A 21854-nucleotide genomic window follows, 5' to 3' on the forward strand; every position below is an offset into this window, starting at 1 on the left:
CAGGAGAGAGCAGAGGCTCCGATACAGAGCGCCGTCCAAGTGACGCAGCAGTGCGTGTTCGGACAGGATGGGGTTAACATTGGCAAATTCGACTGTTGAGGAGCAGCGAGGCGTTATCCGTTTTCTGACAGCGGAAGGTGTTAAACCGGCCGATATTCATCGCCAGATGGTGAACGTTTACGGGGAAGACAAACAATCGGGGCTGCTCACAGAGGGTGTGGTTCTGCTCCATGATAACGCACGTCCACATGTCTCCAGGGTTACACATGCGGAACTGGCCAGGTTCAAGCTAGACCATCCGCCCTACAGTCCAGACTTATCCCCGTGACTTCCATGTGTTTGGTCCCCTGAAAAAGCATCTCAAAGGAAAGCGCTTCACCTCGGATGATGAACTCAAGGACGCTGTGAAAGACTGGGTCGCGTCACGGCCAAAGGAATTCTGGGAAAAAGGAATCATTCCGCTCGTTCATCAATGGGATCAATGTGCTCAGGCCTATGGAGGATACTTTGAATAAAGTATTCATTTACACCGACAGTGTCGTTTTGTACCTTTTCATTTGATCAACCCTTGTATATTGTGAAAGCATGGATGAGGGGTGCCATGAAAGACAGCAGATTAAGTGCCAATGCAAATTATCCTAGTGGTAGGGATACTATATCAGAATTCTCTAAACTGGGGAAAAGCATCACCCACCCTTCCTCCATGAGAAAAATCTTGCGGGTGACCTTGATTAAGCATAAACGTCCAATTATAAGCATGCATAGTATATTGGTAAAAAAGAAGATCTGCATGTGAGGTTTAAATGAATGGAAACTAATTACAGCCTACTAAATATATTCTGGGGATCTTTTTTCAAACATTTATAAGATTAATAAGATGGCAAATCAACTAAGTTCATTCCCTCTCTCCTCTCTAAGTTCATCTTAAAGTTTTATTCACGAATCTAGTCACAAGTGGTTCTCAGTTGTTGTAAAATTACGAAAATGCGAAGTTTTGTTACATAGAAATTAAGGAAATTTAAATAATTACTATTCCATTACCTATGTAGATTATGTTTTTAAATGCCTTGCAGTATTATAATTTGCTCAGTACTATGAACACAGGATTACCCATTAATATTATCACATTAAAATTATACCTTTTTAATTCTAAAGAAGAAATTGTTATTTAATAATTTTTCAACCATCTATAATAGGGAATATATTCCTTTTTAACAATTCCATTTCTTTTGGGTAAGATGATGGGGGATCACCTGTCTCTCAAGGAAAATGCCTGTGATGATTTTTGTAATGGATAAAAACATGGATAAAGTTAGCCCCAGCTAGCCCCCCCCCCCCCAAGTGGACGGGCAAAACAATGTCTATGAATATAAATCTTTCAAATAACTTTACTTCTGGAAGTTTAAATTTATATTATGTACTACACGAAACTGCTATATTTTTCCTTGAGGATAGTCCTTCTGTTATTACACAGAAAATTAAAACTTCAGTCCATAACCATAATCATGGAACTGGACATGCTGATAACCCAAATTATCTTCATTATTCATTATGATGCCAGGATAGCTTGAAGTATTATTTAATTTTCATTATTTTTGCAACAAAAATGTCGGGAAAAATGGATTATTTTATTAAATGATTACAGAGCCCTGCATTTTGGGGGGAAAAAATTGGATGATTTCAAATCAATAGGTGATTCTGGAAGTATTTTGAATGCCGATCACGGAAATAATATCCATTGTTTCCCATGACATCAGGATTTTTCACAATTTCACAATCAAAATTCTCATATTCGCCATTCCATTACATCAATTACCTAATGCATCCAAAATAAATTTATACAAGGGATATTCATGTTGTTTCCAAATCAATAAGTGATTCTGAAAGTATTTTTGAGCCTTGATCACAGAAATAACATCCATTTTCCCCCATCACGTCAGGATTTTTCACAATTTCACAATCAAAATTCTCATATTTGCCATTACATTACACCTATTGCAGACAGAATGCATCAAAATAAATTTAAAGAAGGGAAATTTCAGTTGTTACAAACCAATAAGTGATTCTGGAAGTATTTTAAATGCTGAGCATGCACATGACATCCATTTTCCCCCATCATGTCAGGATATTTCACAATTTCACAATCAAAATTCTCATATTTGCCATTACATTACACCTATTGCAGACAGAATGCATCAAAATAAATTTAAAGAAGGTAAATTTCAATTGTTTACAAACCAATAGGTGATTTTGGAAGTATTTTGAATGCTGATAATGCACATCCTGTGTTTAAAAAAGGTGATAAAATGAACTGTAATAATTACCATGGAATTTCTCTACTCTCAACATAATATAAAATATTATCTAACAATCTTTTTACAAGACTAAACCCATGCTAATGAAATTATAGGTGATTATCAATGTGGATTTAAACGGAACAGGTCAACTATAGATCAAATTTTTCACATGAGACAGACGCTTGAGATAAAGTGGGAATATAATCAAAATGTCCATCAGCTATTCATTGATTTTAAAAAAGCATATGATTCGGTTAATGGGAATAATTATATAATATATTAGAGCTTGGAATACCAAAGAACCTTGTTAATATGATAAAAGTATGCAATAATGAAACAGAAAGTAAAGTTCGTGTGGGTATTAATATGTCTGACAAATTTACAATTCATGATTGGTTAAGACAGGAAGATGCATTATCTCCATTGCCCTTTAATTTTGCTGTTAGGAAGGTAAAATAAACTAACAAAGGACTAAATTTAAACAGTGTGACTCAGTTGTTAGCATATGCAGATGATGTAGATTTGTTAGCGGATGATATAAATACAATTAAGAATAATGCTAAAATATTTTTAAAAGCAGCTAAAGGGATAGGTTTGGAAGTTAGCAAAGAGAAAACTAAATATATGCTTACAGGCCGAAACCAAGTATTAGGTAATAATCAAAATCTAATTATTGATAACAACTCGTTTGAATCAGTTTTCAAATTCAAGTACCTAGGAGTAATACTAACAAATGAAAATTACATTAAAGAGGAAATAAAAAGCAGACTTAATTGAGGAAATGCATGTTACTTTTCTCTTTATGAACTTTTATCTTCTCCTATAATATCTAAGAAACTATGTCAAAATATACAAAACAGTAATTTTCTCTTTAGTATTGTATGGATGTGAAACTTGGTCCATTACATTAAAAGAGCAACATAAATAAGAGTTTTTAAAAATAAAATCCTTAGAAAAATATCTTGACCTAAAAGGGACGAGAAGACAGGTGAGTGGAGAAGGTTACATAATTTAAAGTTGCATAATATGAATTCTTATCCAGATATTATTAGAATAATTACATCATGAAGACTTAGATGCCACTAGATACATGCCACAGCAGGCTATGTGGCATGAATGGGAGAGGAAGAAGACTTTACAGGATTCTTGTTGGGAAACCTGATGGTAAGAGACCTGTAGGAAGACCAAGACAAAGATGGAGCGATGACGTTGAGATAGACCCAAAAGAAATCAGTAAGGATTGAAAAGATTGGATTGATCTTGTCCAGGATAGGGGCACATGGAAAGCTAGTGTTGCTTCAGCCTTAAACCTTCGGGTTCAAGAAGGCTAGAGAGTTAGTTACTCAGATCATGCACATGACATCCATTTTCCCCATCACGTCAGATTTTTCACAATTTCACAATCAAAATTCTCATATTCACCATTCCATTACAACTATTACAGAATGCAACAAAATAAATTTAAACAAGGGAAATTTCACTTGTTTACAAATTAATAAGTGATTCTGGAAGTATTTTGATTGCTGATGACTGATATAACATAAATTTCTTCATGTCAGGATTTTTCTCCACATTATTAAGTTCAATCAACCCACTATATTATAATACTGAGTTTTGGACATTTTGCGAAGGAAATTTTTATGAGGGATTTCGAAAATGGAACTTAAGTAATCAAAGTTTACAATTTTCATGGCAATGTGTCTTGTGAAGATAGATGGTGGATAAAATGCTTACTATTCTATGTGTATTTATAGTTCAAAATTGGAGGATTTGTATTGTAGAAAACCAATATTTTACCACCATCTAAACAGAGCCATCTATTGAGGAAATTATGGAACTACACATTTTAGTGTGAAATTAAGGCAGTTCATATATTGCTGTTTTCTGAAAAAACTACACGTGATGGGTAAAAATGGATTTCATTTTTGGAATCAGCATGCTGAAATTTTTCAGAGACAACATACATCTGCAAGTCATCCAAACCCATGCAGACCAGTGTTATCTCTCATGTGGAATTATGAATATTTTAAACCAAACTGGCAGATTGCCATGAACCAGTTCCAATGGAAAACTTAAATTCAGAATTTTTAAATACTATGAACTTTTACAGTTTTTCAAGTATTCTCATCGATATTGGTGGAAATCACCACTGGTATTGGCTCCACCCTACATTTTTCCTAAAAGTTACACATCCCATAACATGCAATTTACTAACTTCCTCACAGAAATTATATTTGGCATTGAACTTACATTTTGCTATACAATCAACAGGTGTCATCGTTGGGTAGTGGTGGGGATCATGTGATGGATGCCATTTCTCAATGCGAGCAGTATGCGAAAGAACAAGGAGCACATGAGAAAAATTCTCCTTGGAGGTTGTTCTTCAGGAAAGAAATATTTTCACCATGGCATGATCCTATGGAGGACCAAGAAGCAACTAATCTTATATATGAACAACTTGTTAGGGGCATTAAATTTGGTGAATACAGATGCGATAAGGTAAGTTGTGATATGTGTGTGTGTGTGTGTGTGTATTGTTTCTTGGAAAATCACGTGAATATACCTCTGAAATACTTTTATTATTTATGTTTCTAGTAATGGTAAAATATTAATATATACATTACTAATTTAAGTGGCCACTTGCACCATATATTATATATCACCACTCCAGATAACACAAAAAGTTTAGCATACGCGGATGACACAACCATAACTTGCAGTGCCAAAACACAAGAACAATTAGAAATACAAATCTACACATCAATAAATATAATAACTCAGTACTTAAATTCATATTGTATAACTTGAATATAAACTATCAAAATACACTGTATATGGTTTTCAACCCTGGAAACAAACATAATTTTGATAACATAAATGTACGAATAGATGACAATGAAATCAATTATGAAAATTCAGTAAAATTTTTAGGTTTAGTTATTGATGATAAATTAAGATGAAGATATCACATTGACCATGTATGCAAAAAAGTAGGGAAAACTTACATCTTTTAAAACTCCTAGCACTATATGATGTGTCCCGAAAGAAACAAAAATTTACACTATAAACTTGTATATCCGTAGCAAGAATATTCCATAAAAGCATGGGGAGGAGCTGCAGAGAAAACATTAAAAGATTGCTAATTCTGCAGAAAAGAGTAATAAGGTATATGTTTAAAATACCGATTAAAAGCTCATGTAGAGAATCATTTCAAGAAAAGAAAATTATGATTCCCTATATATTTATAAAGTAATTGCATAAGCACTAAACACATGGTAAAATGGATAAAAATTTGATGGTCCATCAGAACAACACATGTCAAAAAGAGAACTTTCATATGCTCTTTCAAACAAAGCACCTCATGTTTCAGGAATAACATATAACAAACTTCCCACACACATCAAAGAAATTACTGACACATACAAGAGACTGAAAGCAATAAAACAGTACACTATATAACTATAATGAACTATATAACCTTAATGAATTCAAGTAGTAAACTGGATTATTGAATTGCTGCATTTTAATATTTAATTTTTGTATTGTATTTTTCTATTTACAAATTTACTTTGTAATTTTAGCAATGTATGATGTTTTCCATACCCATGAACATGGGTCAACGGAAATAAATAATTTATTATTATTATTATTATTATTACATTACTATAAAGTTACAGCTTTTTAGAATCCTGCAGGACTTTTAAAACATGCTGTATATGCTCATAATAATAAGAATAATTACTGCTTATAAATTGTGTTTCATGTATGAAACACATTCCAGATATCTGGATTGAATTGTGTAATTTTAAAAATTGTATCTCATGAAGCTGAAATAATTACAAATCGCAGGATAAATATCTGTCCTGCCTCAATTTATGCATTACTACTGCATATTATTTTATTTTACAGGAGGAAGATCTTGCAATGATCGGAGCTCAACAGTACTATATTGAATATGGCAGTGATATGAACACAGAAAGACTGTTCAGTGCTCTAACAAACTACATACCTGACTACTGTCTAACTAATGGGAACAAGGCTATTCAAAGATGGGGGCAGTTGATGATGCAAGCATACCAGAAGGTAAACAGAAACATGCCTACTTATTTTAGTATATGTAGTATGTGAAATAATATTGATTGTAATTTGTTTGTCAATTTATAAAAGCATTTATTTTGTGGTACACTTAAGTTTTTTATTATTATTTATAATTTCTCTGTACAATCAAATTTTGCTGTAACTCCATCCATTTTTCTTCTTATTTATATTTTTGCAGAGCTATTACCTTAAGGAGAAAGTTGATCCAGTCAGAGTGAAAGAAGACATTGTTAGTTATTCCAAACTCAAATGGCCATTGTTGTTTTCGAGGTTTTATGAAGCAATCAAAACTTCTGGTAAATATGAAAAAGAAAGAAAGAGAGAGAGAGAGAGAGGGGGGGGGGAGGGAGAGAGAGAGAGAGTGAATGTGTGTGTGTGTTTTTGTGTTGCAAGTCCACTTTATGCACAATAAGGCTAATCAGGACTGGGCCCATAGTTTAAAGTGGGATCCAAACCACTATTTGCTTCCACAGGGTATAAGTTCAGGATCCCTTGATTACAACTTTACCACAATGCCATTGGGGACGCACAGAGAAATATGGGAAGAATGAGTGTGTATAGGTAAAATATAGCAGAAATGGAAGTAAGTGTTGGACCTACAAGGTAGTCAGGTTCATAGCGAAGATACAGTTGACACAGAAAAAACATGGCTCTCACCAGGCTTTTTGAAAATCGTGAGTAGTAGAAGCAATGTAAGGGGAAAGGGAGGGTTGTGAATGATTGGGGGGAGGAGTGGAGATGAGATTTGATTCAGAAAGTTACAGTGTGGATTTTTTTCAGGTCACTGTCTCCTTAATGGCACAGTGGTAATTTAATCGCCTCGTGATCAAGAACATAACTTTCAATTCCTCCTGATTAACAATTTTTATTTATATCAGTTTGAGCCTCAGTAGCTCAGTCCTAAGGCATCTGACTGCCATGTGAGACGCCCAGGTTCGATCCCAGATGGGGGAGAACCAGTTTTTTTTTTCCACCTGTTCAAATGGCTCCTGCAGTCATCCAGCATCTTGTATAGTGGGTACCTGGTGGAAACTCTGCGGGGTAAGGGTTGCTAGGGGCATGGTGGTGATCACATCATCCCCACCTTCATGGCATGGTGCAAAGTACAGGGGAACACTTTACTTTTTTTTTTACTTTTTTATTAGTTTGAAAATCTAAATACAGTAGTTTCGAAACACCTATTGATCTACTGAAAACAAGCCAGTTATATAATTACTATGGGAGAATAAAAATCAGCAGCAGCAGGGATGAAAATTTATTGCCAGAGGCACTTGAATCAAAGTGGAAAGAATCCTTGGTATTCACCCTGCTAATTTCCACCATGCTGCTAGTACTGAGCATAACAGAAAATTTGCTTTACTTTCTATAGGTCCCAGCTTACCAAAGGATGATGTAATAATAGCAGTCAATTGGACAGGAGTTTATGTGGTTGATGACCAGGAGCAGGTCCTTCTGGAACTCTCTTTCCCAGAAATCACAACAATTTCCAGCCAGAAGTGAGTTTTCCTTTACATTTTGAATAACATATCAAAATCATCAGTGTGATTGATCACTGTAGCCAGAAGATGCTTTATCATCCAGGGTCTGAGCATCTTGTGGAGTCCCTGGAATGCCTTGCAACACATCCACAGGGTCTAAATATAGTGAAAAGTATGCCAATAAATTTTGCACCAACAGTGCATTTTGTGAATAAATAGCAGTAATTCTAATAATGCCATGTGATGAACCCATGAATATTTAAAGCAAAACACCAGTGGGTTTGTATGGTACAGTCCCAATAGGAATACTTGTAAAGGATTTTCCAATAAGAACGATATGATTTTACGATGAAATAAAATAAAAACTATTTCAGATAAAAGCAAACTTTTTATATTATTTTGAAGCATAGTTTATTACATTATGTTTTGAATAACACATCATGTAAGTGTCCACCTCGACACCCAATTTTTGATGACTTTGTGCAATAACTCGGGCTTAATGTTACGAATGCAGTGTTCGATGTTCAATCTTAATGCATCAAGGGTTCGTGGTCTGTTTGCATAGATTATAGATTTCAAATAACCCCACAAAAAGCAATTTAAAGGAGTTAAATCACAACTTCTTGGAGGCCAGCTAACAGTTGTCATTCTTCTAAGCCCTAAATCTTGAGCACGACGAGGAATCGATAAATTTGAACCTGTGCAATGCTACCTCTTACAGTAGCAATGTTGTCTACACTTCTTGCATTTCGACCTCTTGTTAATATTTTCGCATTGTGAAGAGTAAAATCCCTTTCAAATTTTTTAACGATTCAACAAATAGCAAGCACAGAAGGGCGATTATGTGCACCATAGTTTTTGCGAAGTGCATGTTGAGTATTCACAAAAGATCGTCTATTTTCATAAAAGTTTTGAATAATAACCAAACGTTCTTGAAACATGTATTTAGCCATGATGAATTGTCACAGTATACTAAACACAAATGACAACTAGTGACAGTTATAACATTTGAAGCTTAGCTGCCAGTTCATTTCAAAATCATATCATTCTTATTGGAAAACCCTTTTATATTATCATTTATGAATATTCTGAACAATTTTAAATTATTACGCACATACTACATTTTTTATATTAAAGTAACTATTCCACCGATAGTTAAGCAACATTCTTACAGTTTCTGTGCAATGAATTATAAAATAAACACTATTGACTACCCTTAAAATACTTTCCCAGATTTACAGCTATAAGTGAACAAATTTCTGCCATGGGAGGGACTTAATAAATGTATTTTAATTTCTGTGAATTTTCAAATTATCAAAAATTAATTATTTATGACAAAGAGAGAAGGTAATAATTGACCTTTGCATTTTCTAGTAGAGTTGAAGCTGAAATGTTGGTGTCATGAGTGAGACACAATACAAAACAAAAGTAAATCAAAAAATTGAAATAAGCAAAAAATATGTAAAATAACTTCTACTTTCTAACTTAATTATTATTTTTTTCCAATTAATTATTATTGGAAATACAATTATAGATTCTTGACTCACAAGAATTCATTTAATTGATTGAATTGGTGTTTTAAGTCCACTTTAGGCACAGTAAGGCTAATTGGGACTGGACCTACAGTTTCAAGTGGGATCTGAACCACTATGTGCCTCCACCAGGTATCGAACTTGGGACCCCATATTTACAAAGATTTAACTTAATTTTAAAAACTGAGATTCAGAGCCACGTTCATATGGAATGCCCCTATTGCATTGTTCAAGCATCCTTATCAGGATCAGTAAGGATATCATCATTGGTATTGGTTCACGTTATCTGGATAGTTGTGGACTGGTGATTAAAACCTAACCTGGATATTTCTCCATGTTTGAGAGACTGCAAGTGACTTAGCTCACGAAGGCTTGGAACAGTTTCCTAATACCATCTGGCTTCTATGCCAACGGAACTTTTCAATTCACAAGTATTAACTTACCTTATTACATTTATTTCATTGTGGTAAATATAACTAAATTAACCTTTAGCAGTCAGGCCCTTAAAGACAGGGCTTTTAGCTAAGATAAAATTTATACATTGTGCCTCCCCATAATTAGTGTTAAAGGAAGAAGCAGAAAGTTGAATAGACCGAAGTGAATGAAAAATGTAGTATGTAGTGATGGTACATTCCTACAACCGTGCAAAGTTTCGTTGCAGTCAGACTGATACTTCTTGAGTAAAAAATAATATTATATAAAATGGCAGTGTTGCCAGTTTTGAGACAATGTCTGGAATTTTGCATCTAGCATCAGCCCTATGGATGCTGGATGGACCAAATTTGGTGGGAAACACACAAAAGACCACTTTATGAGGATATATACCTTCCCCCCTGGACCCTTAATTGTCGGATGTTACTTAAAATGTTGCTTTTTACTCATTTTCATTTAAAATTTAAATTGTTAAAAAAGATGCAGTAGTTGAGGAGTTGTAGCCTATTAGCTTCAGTTTATCCCATTAGAAAGAAAGGGAAAATAAGGGCTTTTTTAAACGGTGCTTGTTAATAATAGTAACAATGGATGTAGTGTTTTGTAATTCGAGTATATAATACCTTTAGACGTAAACTAAAGAGCAAAAAAGGCAGAACTTAAATATAGTATAAAATTTTCTAGAAATGTTGTGTCAATTGCTGCCGTGTGCTAACACATGGTCAGGGCAAATTTCGACTAATGGGCCTTTGCCCCCATGTCCCCCCTTAATCTTTAATTGTCTAATGTTGCCTTTTACTCATTTTTGTTTGTAGAATTTACATTTTTCATAAAGATTCAGTAATTTAGAAGTTATAGCCACTTTTAGAAATCCATCCCATAATAATGGCAACAAAGGGAAACAAAGGACTTTTTCAAACATTGCTTGTTAATAATAGTAACAATGGATATATTGTTTTGTAATTTGAGTATGTCATACCTTCATATGTATACTAAAGATAAAAAAAGACTGAACTGAAATATCATGTATAGTTTTCAAGAAATGGCACATTAATTGCTGCTGTGCGCTGCTGCTGCTTGAAATATTGACCACCCGTTCTCGAGGGTGTTACATGTAGGGGTCGAAATTTCGACCAGTCAACTGCTAGAGGTTCAAGCACACTACTTACGGTTGTAGTCTCTTGTTTATGTCAGAAATCACTTGATAAAAGGTTGACCTTGGCATAATATTAAATTCCTTCAAGCTTCGTTTTTGTAAATTCAGTTCAAAGTGCAAGAAATGTTCTTTCTAGCTAATGATGGATACTGGAAAACATTAATTCTTGTTTCTCTTTCCTTGTAGAACTAACAAAGTATTCACCGAAACCTTCACATTGGAAACTATCAAAGGAGAAGAGTTTATATTCCAGAGTCCAAATGCTGAGGATCTCAGAGATCTTGTGGTATACTTTCTGGAGGGACTAAAGAAGAGATCAAAGTTTGTAATAGCTCTGCAAGATTACAAGGCACCTGGCAAGTACCCATGTGAAAAGTGTAAAAATATTAAAAATAATTTTGTGTCATGTCCATTGTTTAACATAAATGTTTCTGAAATCAAAGAGACAGACCATGACAAATATCTATTGCATTTATATTTTGTTACTACATTATTTCATTGATTTGCGGCCACTTTTGACTAATTGCGAATATAAGGATGAGTAATGATTAGATGAAATTGATGAATGGACACAGGCTGTCACCCTAAGGTAGGAAATCAAAACAGATCATCATCTGTTGAATGTTTCATAACATATGAGGTTGTAAAGGCTTGGTTTTAACATAACTGCGTAGAGATGGGATAAATTAACACATTATCGGTATTGGCCAATATAGTTTATACAAATAATTTTATGCATTCAATATTTCTGTAGAGAGACTGTAATTTAGAGTAATTTTTTTTTAATTTAGTTATTTTTTTATGAATATAAAGTATAATTTATGTAACCTAGTTGGGTAAAGTAAATATCTAAACATACAAGTTTCTTTTTCTCAAGCAAACCCATCATCTTTAACTGGTTGCATACTTTAATTAAGAATACATATTAACCATGCATACTGTTCACGGAATATTTTAAAACTTTATATAGGATTGGAAGAATATCATTTGTAGCACAGGCCTGCAAAATAAAATCTTTGTCTTGCAGCACAAGGGTAAATAGGTGTTCTTACCTATTTTTGGTGTGCTGAATTCAAATCTGCATACCATTTTCACGTATCACGTAAGAATTTTTTACAATGGTGACATGAAACATTTATTGGCTTACTGATTTTTCATTAATACTCAGAATCAACCACATGAATGAAACACTGGCAAGAAATGACAAAATTTTAATAAAACAAGTATGTAACATGAAAATAAATTGTGGAGTCTTGAAATCATTTGAAATATACCTCAGGCAAATTAAGTTTTCTCCTTCACTTTGTTGTAAATGTTTGCTGTGTTGATTTGTGTTTGTGGTTTTGACGATTCTGCCAATAGTCAGTCATCATGGAGACATCCCACCGACCCTGATAACACAATTCCATCTTAATGTCCTGATGGAATCTCTGTTCCTGTTCTCTTTGTGTCCATCTTTGACATTGCCCCAAAACTTGTTGATTACGTTGATAAACGAGTCCCATGCCCGAAGCCTCAAAGTCATTCATGGCATTTCCAAATAAGCTCTAATCTCTAATAAGCTGGCGAGTCTGCGGACTGTCAAAAATGCCCTCTTTAATCTTTCCCTAGGACAACAAGTGAAATTTTTGAACAAGGCATTGGAAACAAGGACTAGTTTTGTCCAAGGCTTTGATGAACTGCTTCATTATCCCTAACTTAATGTGTAAAGGAGATAACAAAACGTTCTGTCAGTCAATTAATGGAAACTTGGGCTACATTTTTTGTACAAAAAAACATGGCAATTTAGTGTACCCTCCTTGCCGTTTCAATAAAATTCCACACATCTTTAGAGCACAGCACACGTACCAATTATGTTCATTGTATTCATTTTTTTTCTAAAACAATGTATACAGTTTCATAGGTATCTTTAAGTGATGTTGAATCAGTGGCAGATTAAAAACTTTCTCTTGGAGGGGGCTGACACCCATTATGGCACCCCCCTCCCCGAACTTTCGGCACCCAGCATACTTCCCTCACAAACTATGGTCCTACCACATGTATCAGAAAATCACTGTCGTAACTAAAACGTTGGAAGGCTCAGCCTTGTGTAATGTTTTTGCCACCCGCTCCCCCTTCCTGGACATACCACTGTTTGTGATATCTTCCATTGGGTAGTGTATGCATGTATTGGGTGTACGAGATTAGAACTAACATTGCTGGTACACTTTTGAAGTTCGTTTTTATATATAAATCTAGGAGCACTGCAGGACAAAGAAATGATTTTGCTATAGGTTCGCAAAGTCTCTATTCTATCTAGCGGCATCCTGCTGCACGTACCTTTAGTACAACCTGTGTTACTTAATAAGTGATAAATACGTTATACTCTTATATTATTGTTTTCTCCAATTTCACCTTTATTTAACTGTATAACAAAAAAGAAAGGAATATTCATTTTAAATTTTAAAAGAATCTGGATGGGTGACCGCGTCCCAAAGCTTGCACCTCACACTTTCATAGAACTGTATAAAATACGTTTGCTGAGCACATCAATTATCTTCTTCAAGCCTTTGATAGTTGTAAAAGGTAAAAGGTAAAGTGCTCCCCTGTGCACCATGCCATGAAGGCGTATAGGGGGTGTGGGGTAGCGCCCCACACTTTCTTGATCCGGTCGTGAAGGGGGTGATGTGATCAGCACCATGCCCCTGACCACCTTTACCCCCCAGGGTATCCCCCAGGTACCCATGTTATTCGATGCTGGGTGGGCGCCAGGGCCGCTTCCAACGTTAGAAAAGTTCCCGGATTTGAACCAGCCGGGGATCAAACCCAGGACCTTTAGCATGGTAGTCAGACACGTTACCGACTGAGCCACCGCGTTTGCCTATTTTTTTTCATCACCCTAGAGGTGTTAGGTACATGTCAGCTGCTCTCTCTCCCTGCCCTGGGTATGGCCATTCCACAGTGACTGCGCACGAATAAAATGAGTGAGGAGGCAGAGATGATGGGAAAATTTTCTAAATCCTCTGTGAAAGGGCGGTCACCTCACTACTCCTTTGATCCACCTAGTAATATTATACTAGTCCTTAACCTAAAGTTTATTTTGTGCTTATCTTTCGTCCCCCCCCCCCTTGTTTCATCATTCTTACCTTTGTTCGCCCCCTTATCATTTGTCACCTCCTATCTTTCTCGCCGCCATCCATCGTCATTCTTATCTTTTTTTGCCCCCTGTCTCTCATCGCCCCTTTATCATTTGTAGCATCCTGTTTTTCATTGTCCCTATCTTTCATCATTATCTTTGCTCATCGCCTATCTCTCGTCACCCCCATCCATCCTCATTCTTATCTTTGTTTGTCCTCTGTCTCTCATCATGTCATATCTTTTGTTGGCCCTATCTTTTGTTATTCTTATCTTCGTTTCCACCCTGTCTCTCATCCCCCCCTTATCATTCATCACCTCCTATCTTTCGTCATTCTTATCTTTGTTCGCCACCTGTCTCTTGTCGCCTCCTTTCTTTGCTCGCCCTCTATCTCTCGTCACTCCCTTATCATTCGTTGCCTCCTATCTTTCGTCGCCCAATTTCCATATTCTTATCATTGTTCACCAGCCTCTCTCTTGTTGCCTCCTATCTTTCATCATTCTTATCTTTGTTTGCCCCTTATCATTCGTCGCCCCTATTTTTCATATTCTTATCATTGTTCACTGCCCTCTCTCTCATCTCCCCTTTATCATTCGTTGCCCCCATCCTTCGCCATTCTTATTTTTCTTTGCACCCTGGCTCTCGTCACCTCCTTATCATTCGTCATCCCTAGTTTAGTAACTCGCTGCACTCACCTTTAAGCTTCCTGCTCTCCCATTACAGTAGTTCTTCGTAAAATACCATAATATTTGCTTTATGGCATTTCAATCCTGCATTTAGGATCTGTTGCATCTCAGGTAGTGGGGCGCTCTCTGCGTCCCCATTTATTCAACTCTTGTATGTTTTTTAATTGACTCTGTGTGTAACATTACATTCCAACTGTGTAAATTATTTATCAATATATGAAAAAAGAAAATAGGTCCTCAGTGGAAGTCACCCATGATGCCCCCCTCAAGTTCATTGGAGGGGGTGATCGCCCCCTCCACCCCCTCCCTTTAATCCACCCTTGTGTTGAATGAGCAATTGACACTGATGCCAGTTGATCGAGTCCATTAATAGGCGCCAGTTTTTTGGTTCATAAACTGTTCTTAGGCAACCAATCAAGCCAGGAATTTCATAACAGTACACAAGTTCACCTTTCTTAACCAAAAATAGTTTTAATTCTTCTTCACGATTTCTGTCCAATAAAAGGTTGTTCCAGCAACTAAGAGATTTTCAACACATGGTTTACACTTGACATGTGGAACCCATATTTTGTCCTGATCTAATTTTATTTTCAAATATGCTAGATACAAACTCTTGGGAAAGTGGATTATTTTCTTTTCTGATGCTTCATCACAAAAGACCCATATATATATAGAAAGTTGTTCAGATTGTTCACACAGCTTCTTCATTCGACACCAGTAGAACTTGCAATTTTGTTCCCACACATGTGAATGTTACAACAGCAGCATGCACTCTGGACAGGGACACACTCAAAGGAATGTAACTACCAAGTAGCAGACTAAACAGCTCATTCTTGTCAATGTCATTGATGTGAGGATTAAAGAGGTAGTGTGTGCTAATCTAAGACAAAGAAAACAATGTTTCTGGTTCTGGCTGCAAGGAACGAACGAAACGTGAGTGAGCAACAGCGACATTGTCATGTGGTGAACCAAACCTCATTGTGGGAATAACAAAACAACTATTTCATTCATAATGAAAGCAGAACAAACTGTGCCTAGAGGTGGTTTTTGTTGAACGTTTGCACACTGGTGTCTTGCATGAAGCTCTTCAGTTCGATCTTCAAGAGCACATACCTCCATTGCTGGTGACATTTAATCAATGCACATATAAATGCATTATACGACACCACATTTTGCAATGTTCACGCATTTAAAATATAATTCTACTAATGTTACAAATTGTGCTTCTAATACTATTACCGCTACGTAATCACGATTAATGAAATGTGGAATTGTACAAAATCTGTACATGATATGCTGAAACTAATATAATATATGACATCAGGACACTTGATTTGGCTTATGTCACATTAAATATTTTGTGCTGCAAAATCTTTGCAGGGCTGCAGTGTAGGTGATGACACATTATGGCATCAGCAAAAAAATTGTATAGGTCCAACCACACAACTATGTGCATGTACTAGATGAAAATATGATAATCTAGAACTAGTAATGTGTCATTCTGACCACATTTAACTATTTTATTTTGACACAGCAGTAATATTTTTCATCTGAACAGGCTATAAAGTAATGTAAGGAAATAAAAATATCCCAGTGAAGGTCCTATTTTGTTTTTATATTTTACAGCTTTTCCATGTTATACAGACTTCCCTGTTCCAGTATAACAATCTTATTCAATTTTTCTGATTTATACGTTCCTTAACCATATGCATTTGAAAAATACAATATTGTCTGGAAGTTTCTTCATTTCATAATTTCACAAGACAATTCATTCAAAATATCTTATTAAGCTCTGTGCTGATACAGCAAGTTCTTACCTTTTGAAAACTATAATAATAAAAAAGCAGCACATAATAAAAAAAAAAAACATTTCATGGGAGTCATTCACACTGCCTATGATTAAATTGAGGGTTAAAACCAGGTGAAGAGGGGGTAAAAAAAAAATAACACAATTAGGCACTTGGTGTTTTTTGTTTTTTTAACATGTTATTATTAGACACACAAACATTTTGTTTTTGAGAGATACAAAAAAGTGATATTATACACTGTAATTGATTGATTGATTGAGTTGATGTTTTAAGTCCACTTTATGCACACTAAGGCTAATCGGGACTGGACCTACAGTTTAAAGCGGGATCCGAACAAGTATGTGCCTCCACCGGGTATCGAACCTGGGACTCCTTGATTACAATGTGACGACACTGCCACTGCAGCATGGGGGAGGCTATGCACTGTAATGTTTAACTTTTATGTTTTGTAAGATGTGAGGTACATTTTGGTACCATATAATGTCATGAAAAGGTGAAAAATCATGCAAAATGAGAAATAAATGTTTACACGTGAAATTTAGACATTAATTACTAATACAATACTTTCTGAGAGTTATGCAAAATCATGGAACATCAATTAATTCTGCTACAATATTTCATATTGAAAAATCGACTTCTGTACACAGAAATAAACTTAACGATACTCCAAAAACAACATAAATGTTCCATTAGAATGATTTTTAAAATTTTCTATCAGTATAGTATACTATCAAGTATGGTTTTATACATCATTTTAACATTGAAGTGCAAAATATGCCAATTTTTTGCACCAAAATCTGGATTTTTTATTCACCAAATACATGTGTCCCTAGTTATTGTGTGCTATGTTGTTTAACAGGTAAGGGCATTCATTACCTTATGATTTGGCACACACAGGAGATGTACAATGTAGAAATTTTTGCAATAAAATGCAAGCTCCACCAGAACTTGAACCCCAGGTCATTGGCATACCATGCCAAGCCCGGATTCTGATTTTTCGTTGTACCTGTGTGGAATTGTCTCTGCCAGTGTACTGCAACGGGATCTATTGTCTTTGAAACACTGACGTTCATGGTGCCTAGTTTCTCCCAGTGCATGTATATGGCTTTACAATTTGGCACCCACAAGAGTTGTACTATGTAGACATTTCAGCAAAAAATAGTAGACAATTGCACACAGTTAAAACAGCAAGAGTGAAAAATCAGCTGATAGAACAATGACATTGTATGCCTGGGTTCAAATCCTAGCCGAGCCTGCATTTTTTGCTCAAATTTCTACATAGGTAAGGATATGTTCAAAACAATAGTCATTCCAGACTTTTTTTGTTTCTTCTTTATTCTCAAATGTACTTTAATCTAATCCTTGTATTTCAGTTTCCACATATCTTGTTAATTTCTTAGATAGGTAGTTTAACTTGCTCCTCAACCCATTAAAGTTTTGTCAAATACATGTATTAGATATAGAACTAATCAGCAGATAAAACAGATAAAAGCTGATATTTAGATGTCAACAGATCACTAAAATTGCTGACAGATTTAAATATCTTATATATCTATGAACTGTTTGTAACTTGTGAACATATACGTGTCATTTTTTTGAGAATTATAAAAGCAAAGTTTATATTATTCATAAATATGCTTCATTTTCTACAAAACCAACAAAAAATATTTGAAGATAATCCCTATCAATTAGGACCCAGTCAACACACTAACGTTGCCACAACGTTGTATGAATGTTGTATTTATGATGAATGTTGTATGTAGGGGAACAACGTTGTGATAACGTTGCCACAACGTTGTATTTATGATGAATGTTGTATGTATAGGAACAACGTTGTGATAACGTTGCATCAACGTTGCAAAAAAACATTCCACTGAATATGCTTTAGTTTGGATGATCACCACCATGAGCGCCACAAGCGTCAGATTGGAGTGTTTTGTTTAATCTGAATTTGTGTGTGCACTGACCACCAAACCTTATATTTCCTACAGCGTACACTAGATGGCAGTGCGACTCAAATGCAAAACAAACATAAGTTTTAGTAACACAAATAAGGATACTTTCGATTGTAATTAGTGAAAAAATGTGTTTTATTATCCTTCGAAAGATGTGTGAATATTGAAGTTGTAAGGAAGATCAGAAAATGAAATGTGTTGAATACAAGTGAAACTCCCATGATAAATATTTTTATTCCAGACTATATAATCAAAAGGTAAGTACTGCAAAAAAAAAAAAAAAAACTGATTACCAGGTGTAGTTAGAGGTTGGTCAATTCATCACAATCTCCAGACTAACAATAGCCTATTTTGGTGGAGCAGGAAAAGTTTTTGTAATATGTAAAGAGAAACTGTGACGTTACAAACATGAGTTTTTCCTGTTACGCATATGTATTATATACAAAAATGGCATGGCAAGATTGCTAATAGCTTACCATGCGAAATAACCATATTTTAAATATGCATTGTTATATTCATAAATTACACAGGCAGCAAGGTAATGTTGCAAAAAAGTTGTGGCAACGTTAACCCCTGACATACCTAACGTTGCTACATAATGTTCAGTATATGTTGTGACAACGTTGTCAACCAACGTTGCAGCAACCTTGAAAAAAATGACCCTGAAACGTTGACACAACGTTTTCACAACGTTGTATCAACATACATTCAACGTTGTAACAACGTTAGGTATGTTAGGGGCTAACGTTGCCACAACGTTGTGGCAACATTACCTTGTTGACTGGGGATAGTGGTCTATTTTCAGAGCACATTAGGTAATACTCTAGTCTTTCATTTCAGGTGAAGGTTCTTCTTTCCTCACTTTCCGTAAGAATGACTTAATCGTGTTGGAAGATGGCAGCACTGGAGAGACGGTGTTGAATTCAGGATGGTGCGTGGGTCACTGTGAGAGAACAGGGTCAAAGGGAGATTTCCCAGCAGAAACAGTATATGTGCTTCCAACTTTAAGCCAACCACCACAGGAAATTATTGTAAGTCAATTATTCACTCACTTTGTTTTGACAATTACTTCTAGTGAAATAGGTTTAATGGCTAGTAGTAACAGTAAATACCGTATTTACTCACGTAAAGTATAATGCACACTTTTTTCCAAAATTTTTGCCTCCAAAAACTGTGGTGCGTATTATGCACGGAATAATTTGGAAAGCCAACATGAAACCATACAGGGTCATTCCATGATTTTGTGATGCTTGCATTGATTTTTCATGTTTATGGAACCCTATCATGTTATATATCGCTGTAAAGCTTAAATTCTGCAGTTTCTGAATATGGCAACAGTATTGCATTCAAGATGGCGACACTAATACGCAATGCGGTTGAAATAAGCTTATCACAAAGTAAAGGAACGTTCCAATTTTAATGGTACTTTGGATGAAAGAAAAGATAAGGAAAAAGAAAATAATAATTAAAATGTATTACTGGCCAAATAATATGACATGTATGGAGTGTGTAAATGCCTTAATGGAAGAAATCTTGTTTTGCTACAGGGTGGCTACTCTAGAACCATGATAAAATTCAAGTATATTTCCTGGTTTTCAAGGCGAAATTTCCAAGAATTCAAGGCTACAAGCAGATCTTTTCTCTATTTCAATCTTACTTATTACCACCTCTTACCACCCACACAAATATATTTAAAGAGTCTGTGTGATGCCAATGTGTTCAAAAATCTAATTCAAACAATTAAAATCATGTATATATATATATATATATAATTTTAATTGTTTGAATTAGATTTTATCTAATATATTTAATTTATAAATATCTAATTTAAGGTGTGGGGTTCCCATTTGATATTTTCACATGCTCAAACCTGAAATACATCTACAAACACAAGTCACAAATGTTGCGAGATATACTAATCTATGAGAAATTGATAATTGTGTAAGAATTTCAAACTCAAATTTAACTAATTAACTTCATGATATCTTATCTTGCAATAATCTTCCATCTGTCAGATAGATTGTTCTGCAAAGGACACTAACAAAGTAAACGGATTGAGAAAATTCTGTTTTATTTTCCACTCAGCTTTCTTTTCTTTCTTCCATAAAAATAAAACTTGCCTCGGGGCATTTAAAATGTGTATAAATTTAATGGAATTCAGATTAATAAAAATTACAATTTTTCACGTCTATGGAGAAAAATTCACGCAGAATTCACGTATAATTCCCGGTGCCAATAATTCACGCAGAATTCCCGGTGAGTAGCCACCCTGTGCTAACTGCTAGTTTGAGGGTTCTGAATGTGCCTCACATAAATGTTACGTTAGTCATGGAAAAAGCATATATTTTGAATTTTTTTTTTAGAAAAAGTAAAAAAGGAATGAGCAAAACCACATATAAAAGTTTAAAAGCCATTTTCCATGATTTTTCACTTTTTAATGTAATGTTCTCTGATAACATTTGGCATGCAGCTCCCATCACATGGGATGCATATCAGTGGTATTTATTGGGCGAGAAATAATAGAAAATAACTTCCCGAGTGCTGCAAATCCATAACGTAAATTTGATCTCACTTTCTACTATTGGAGAATAAACAAGGTGGTCAAAGAGTGAAAGGTTTGGGATGTTAGGCTAAAAAAAACAAAAACAATCCCCCACACACCTATTATGTACAGTAGTACGTATATCATACAAAATCACACATGTTTGTTGCATTTAAAATGGTACTCTTCATTGCCAAACTTTTCTGATTGTGGCACCAGCAGAGTTGTGTATGAAGAGAATTTAATTTCTAATTAGGTATACCTAACCACATTGGAGTGCAATGTTGTGTGGTATTTTTTTACTTCAGTGAACAATTAAATTTTTGGCAATTTTTAAGATATATCAATAGTCTGTTTTGTCCCTAATAAAATGCAGTTAAAAGCTACTGCACTGCTTTCTCTCCCCCTCCACCCCCTCTGTCTCACTGTGTAGACTAGACAGCTTAAATTCATGCTAGTGTTTCCAATTTTCTGCAATCAAATTTTCCTAACAGAAGGATGTTACTATTTGCTCATTTAGCTTTCACTTTCTTTAAACATTGTATTTTCAGAATCTATTTAGTATGGAGGATGCGCAACATGGAAGACGCTCGAATGTTCCACAAACAACTGGAACAGTGCAAAGAGAAAGACCTCACAATTTAGCTGAGTATGCAGTGGATAATTTCAGGTAAGAACATTTTCGGTTTTGAATAAAACACATAAATACATAGGAGTTATTGCCAACATACCTATAGTGCACTTTTGCAGCAAAAATA

The 21854-nt window shown here is 35.1% G+C and overlaps 1 protein-coding gene across 1 annotated transcript in view; it reads left to right on the top strand.

Moving 5' to 3' along the window:
• The window catches only part of LOC145987887 (myosin-VIIa-like), a 197887-nt gene that overhangs the window by 117819 nt on the left and 58214 nt on the right, over nucleotides 1-21854 (top strand). Inside the window, exons 24-30 of the mRNA XM_083122679.1 lie at nucleotides 4569-4796; nucleotides 6207-6380; nucleotides 6574-6691; nucleotides 7765-7891; nucleotides 11177-11346; nucleotides 19395-19585; nucleotides 21648-21766. Coding sequence (XP_082978805.1) covers nucleotides 4569-4796; nucleotides 6207-6380; nucleotides 6574-6691; nucleotides 7765-7891; nucleotides 11177-11346; nucleotides 19395-19585; nucleotides 21648-21766 — 1127 coding nt within the window. The remainder of the gene's footprint in view (nucleotides 1-4568; nucleotides 4797-6206; nucleotides 6381-6573; nucleotides 6692-7764; nucleotides 7892-11176; nucleotides 11347-19394; nucleotides 19586-21647; nucleotides 21767-21854) is intronic.

This window comes from Lepisma saccharinum, chromosome 5 (assembly GCF_977018435.1).
Source record: "Lepisma saccharinum chromosome 5, izLepSacc3.1, whole genome shotgun sequence".
NCBI classification, from domain to species: domain Eukaryota; kingdom Metazoa; phylum Arthropoda; class Insecta; order Zygentoma; family Lepismatidae; genus Lepisma; species Lepisma saccharinum.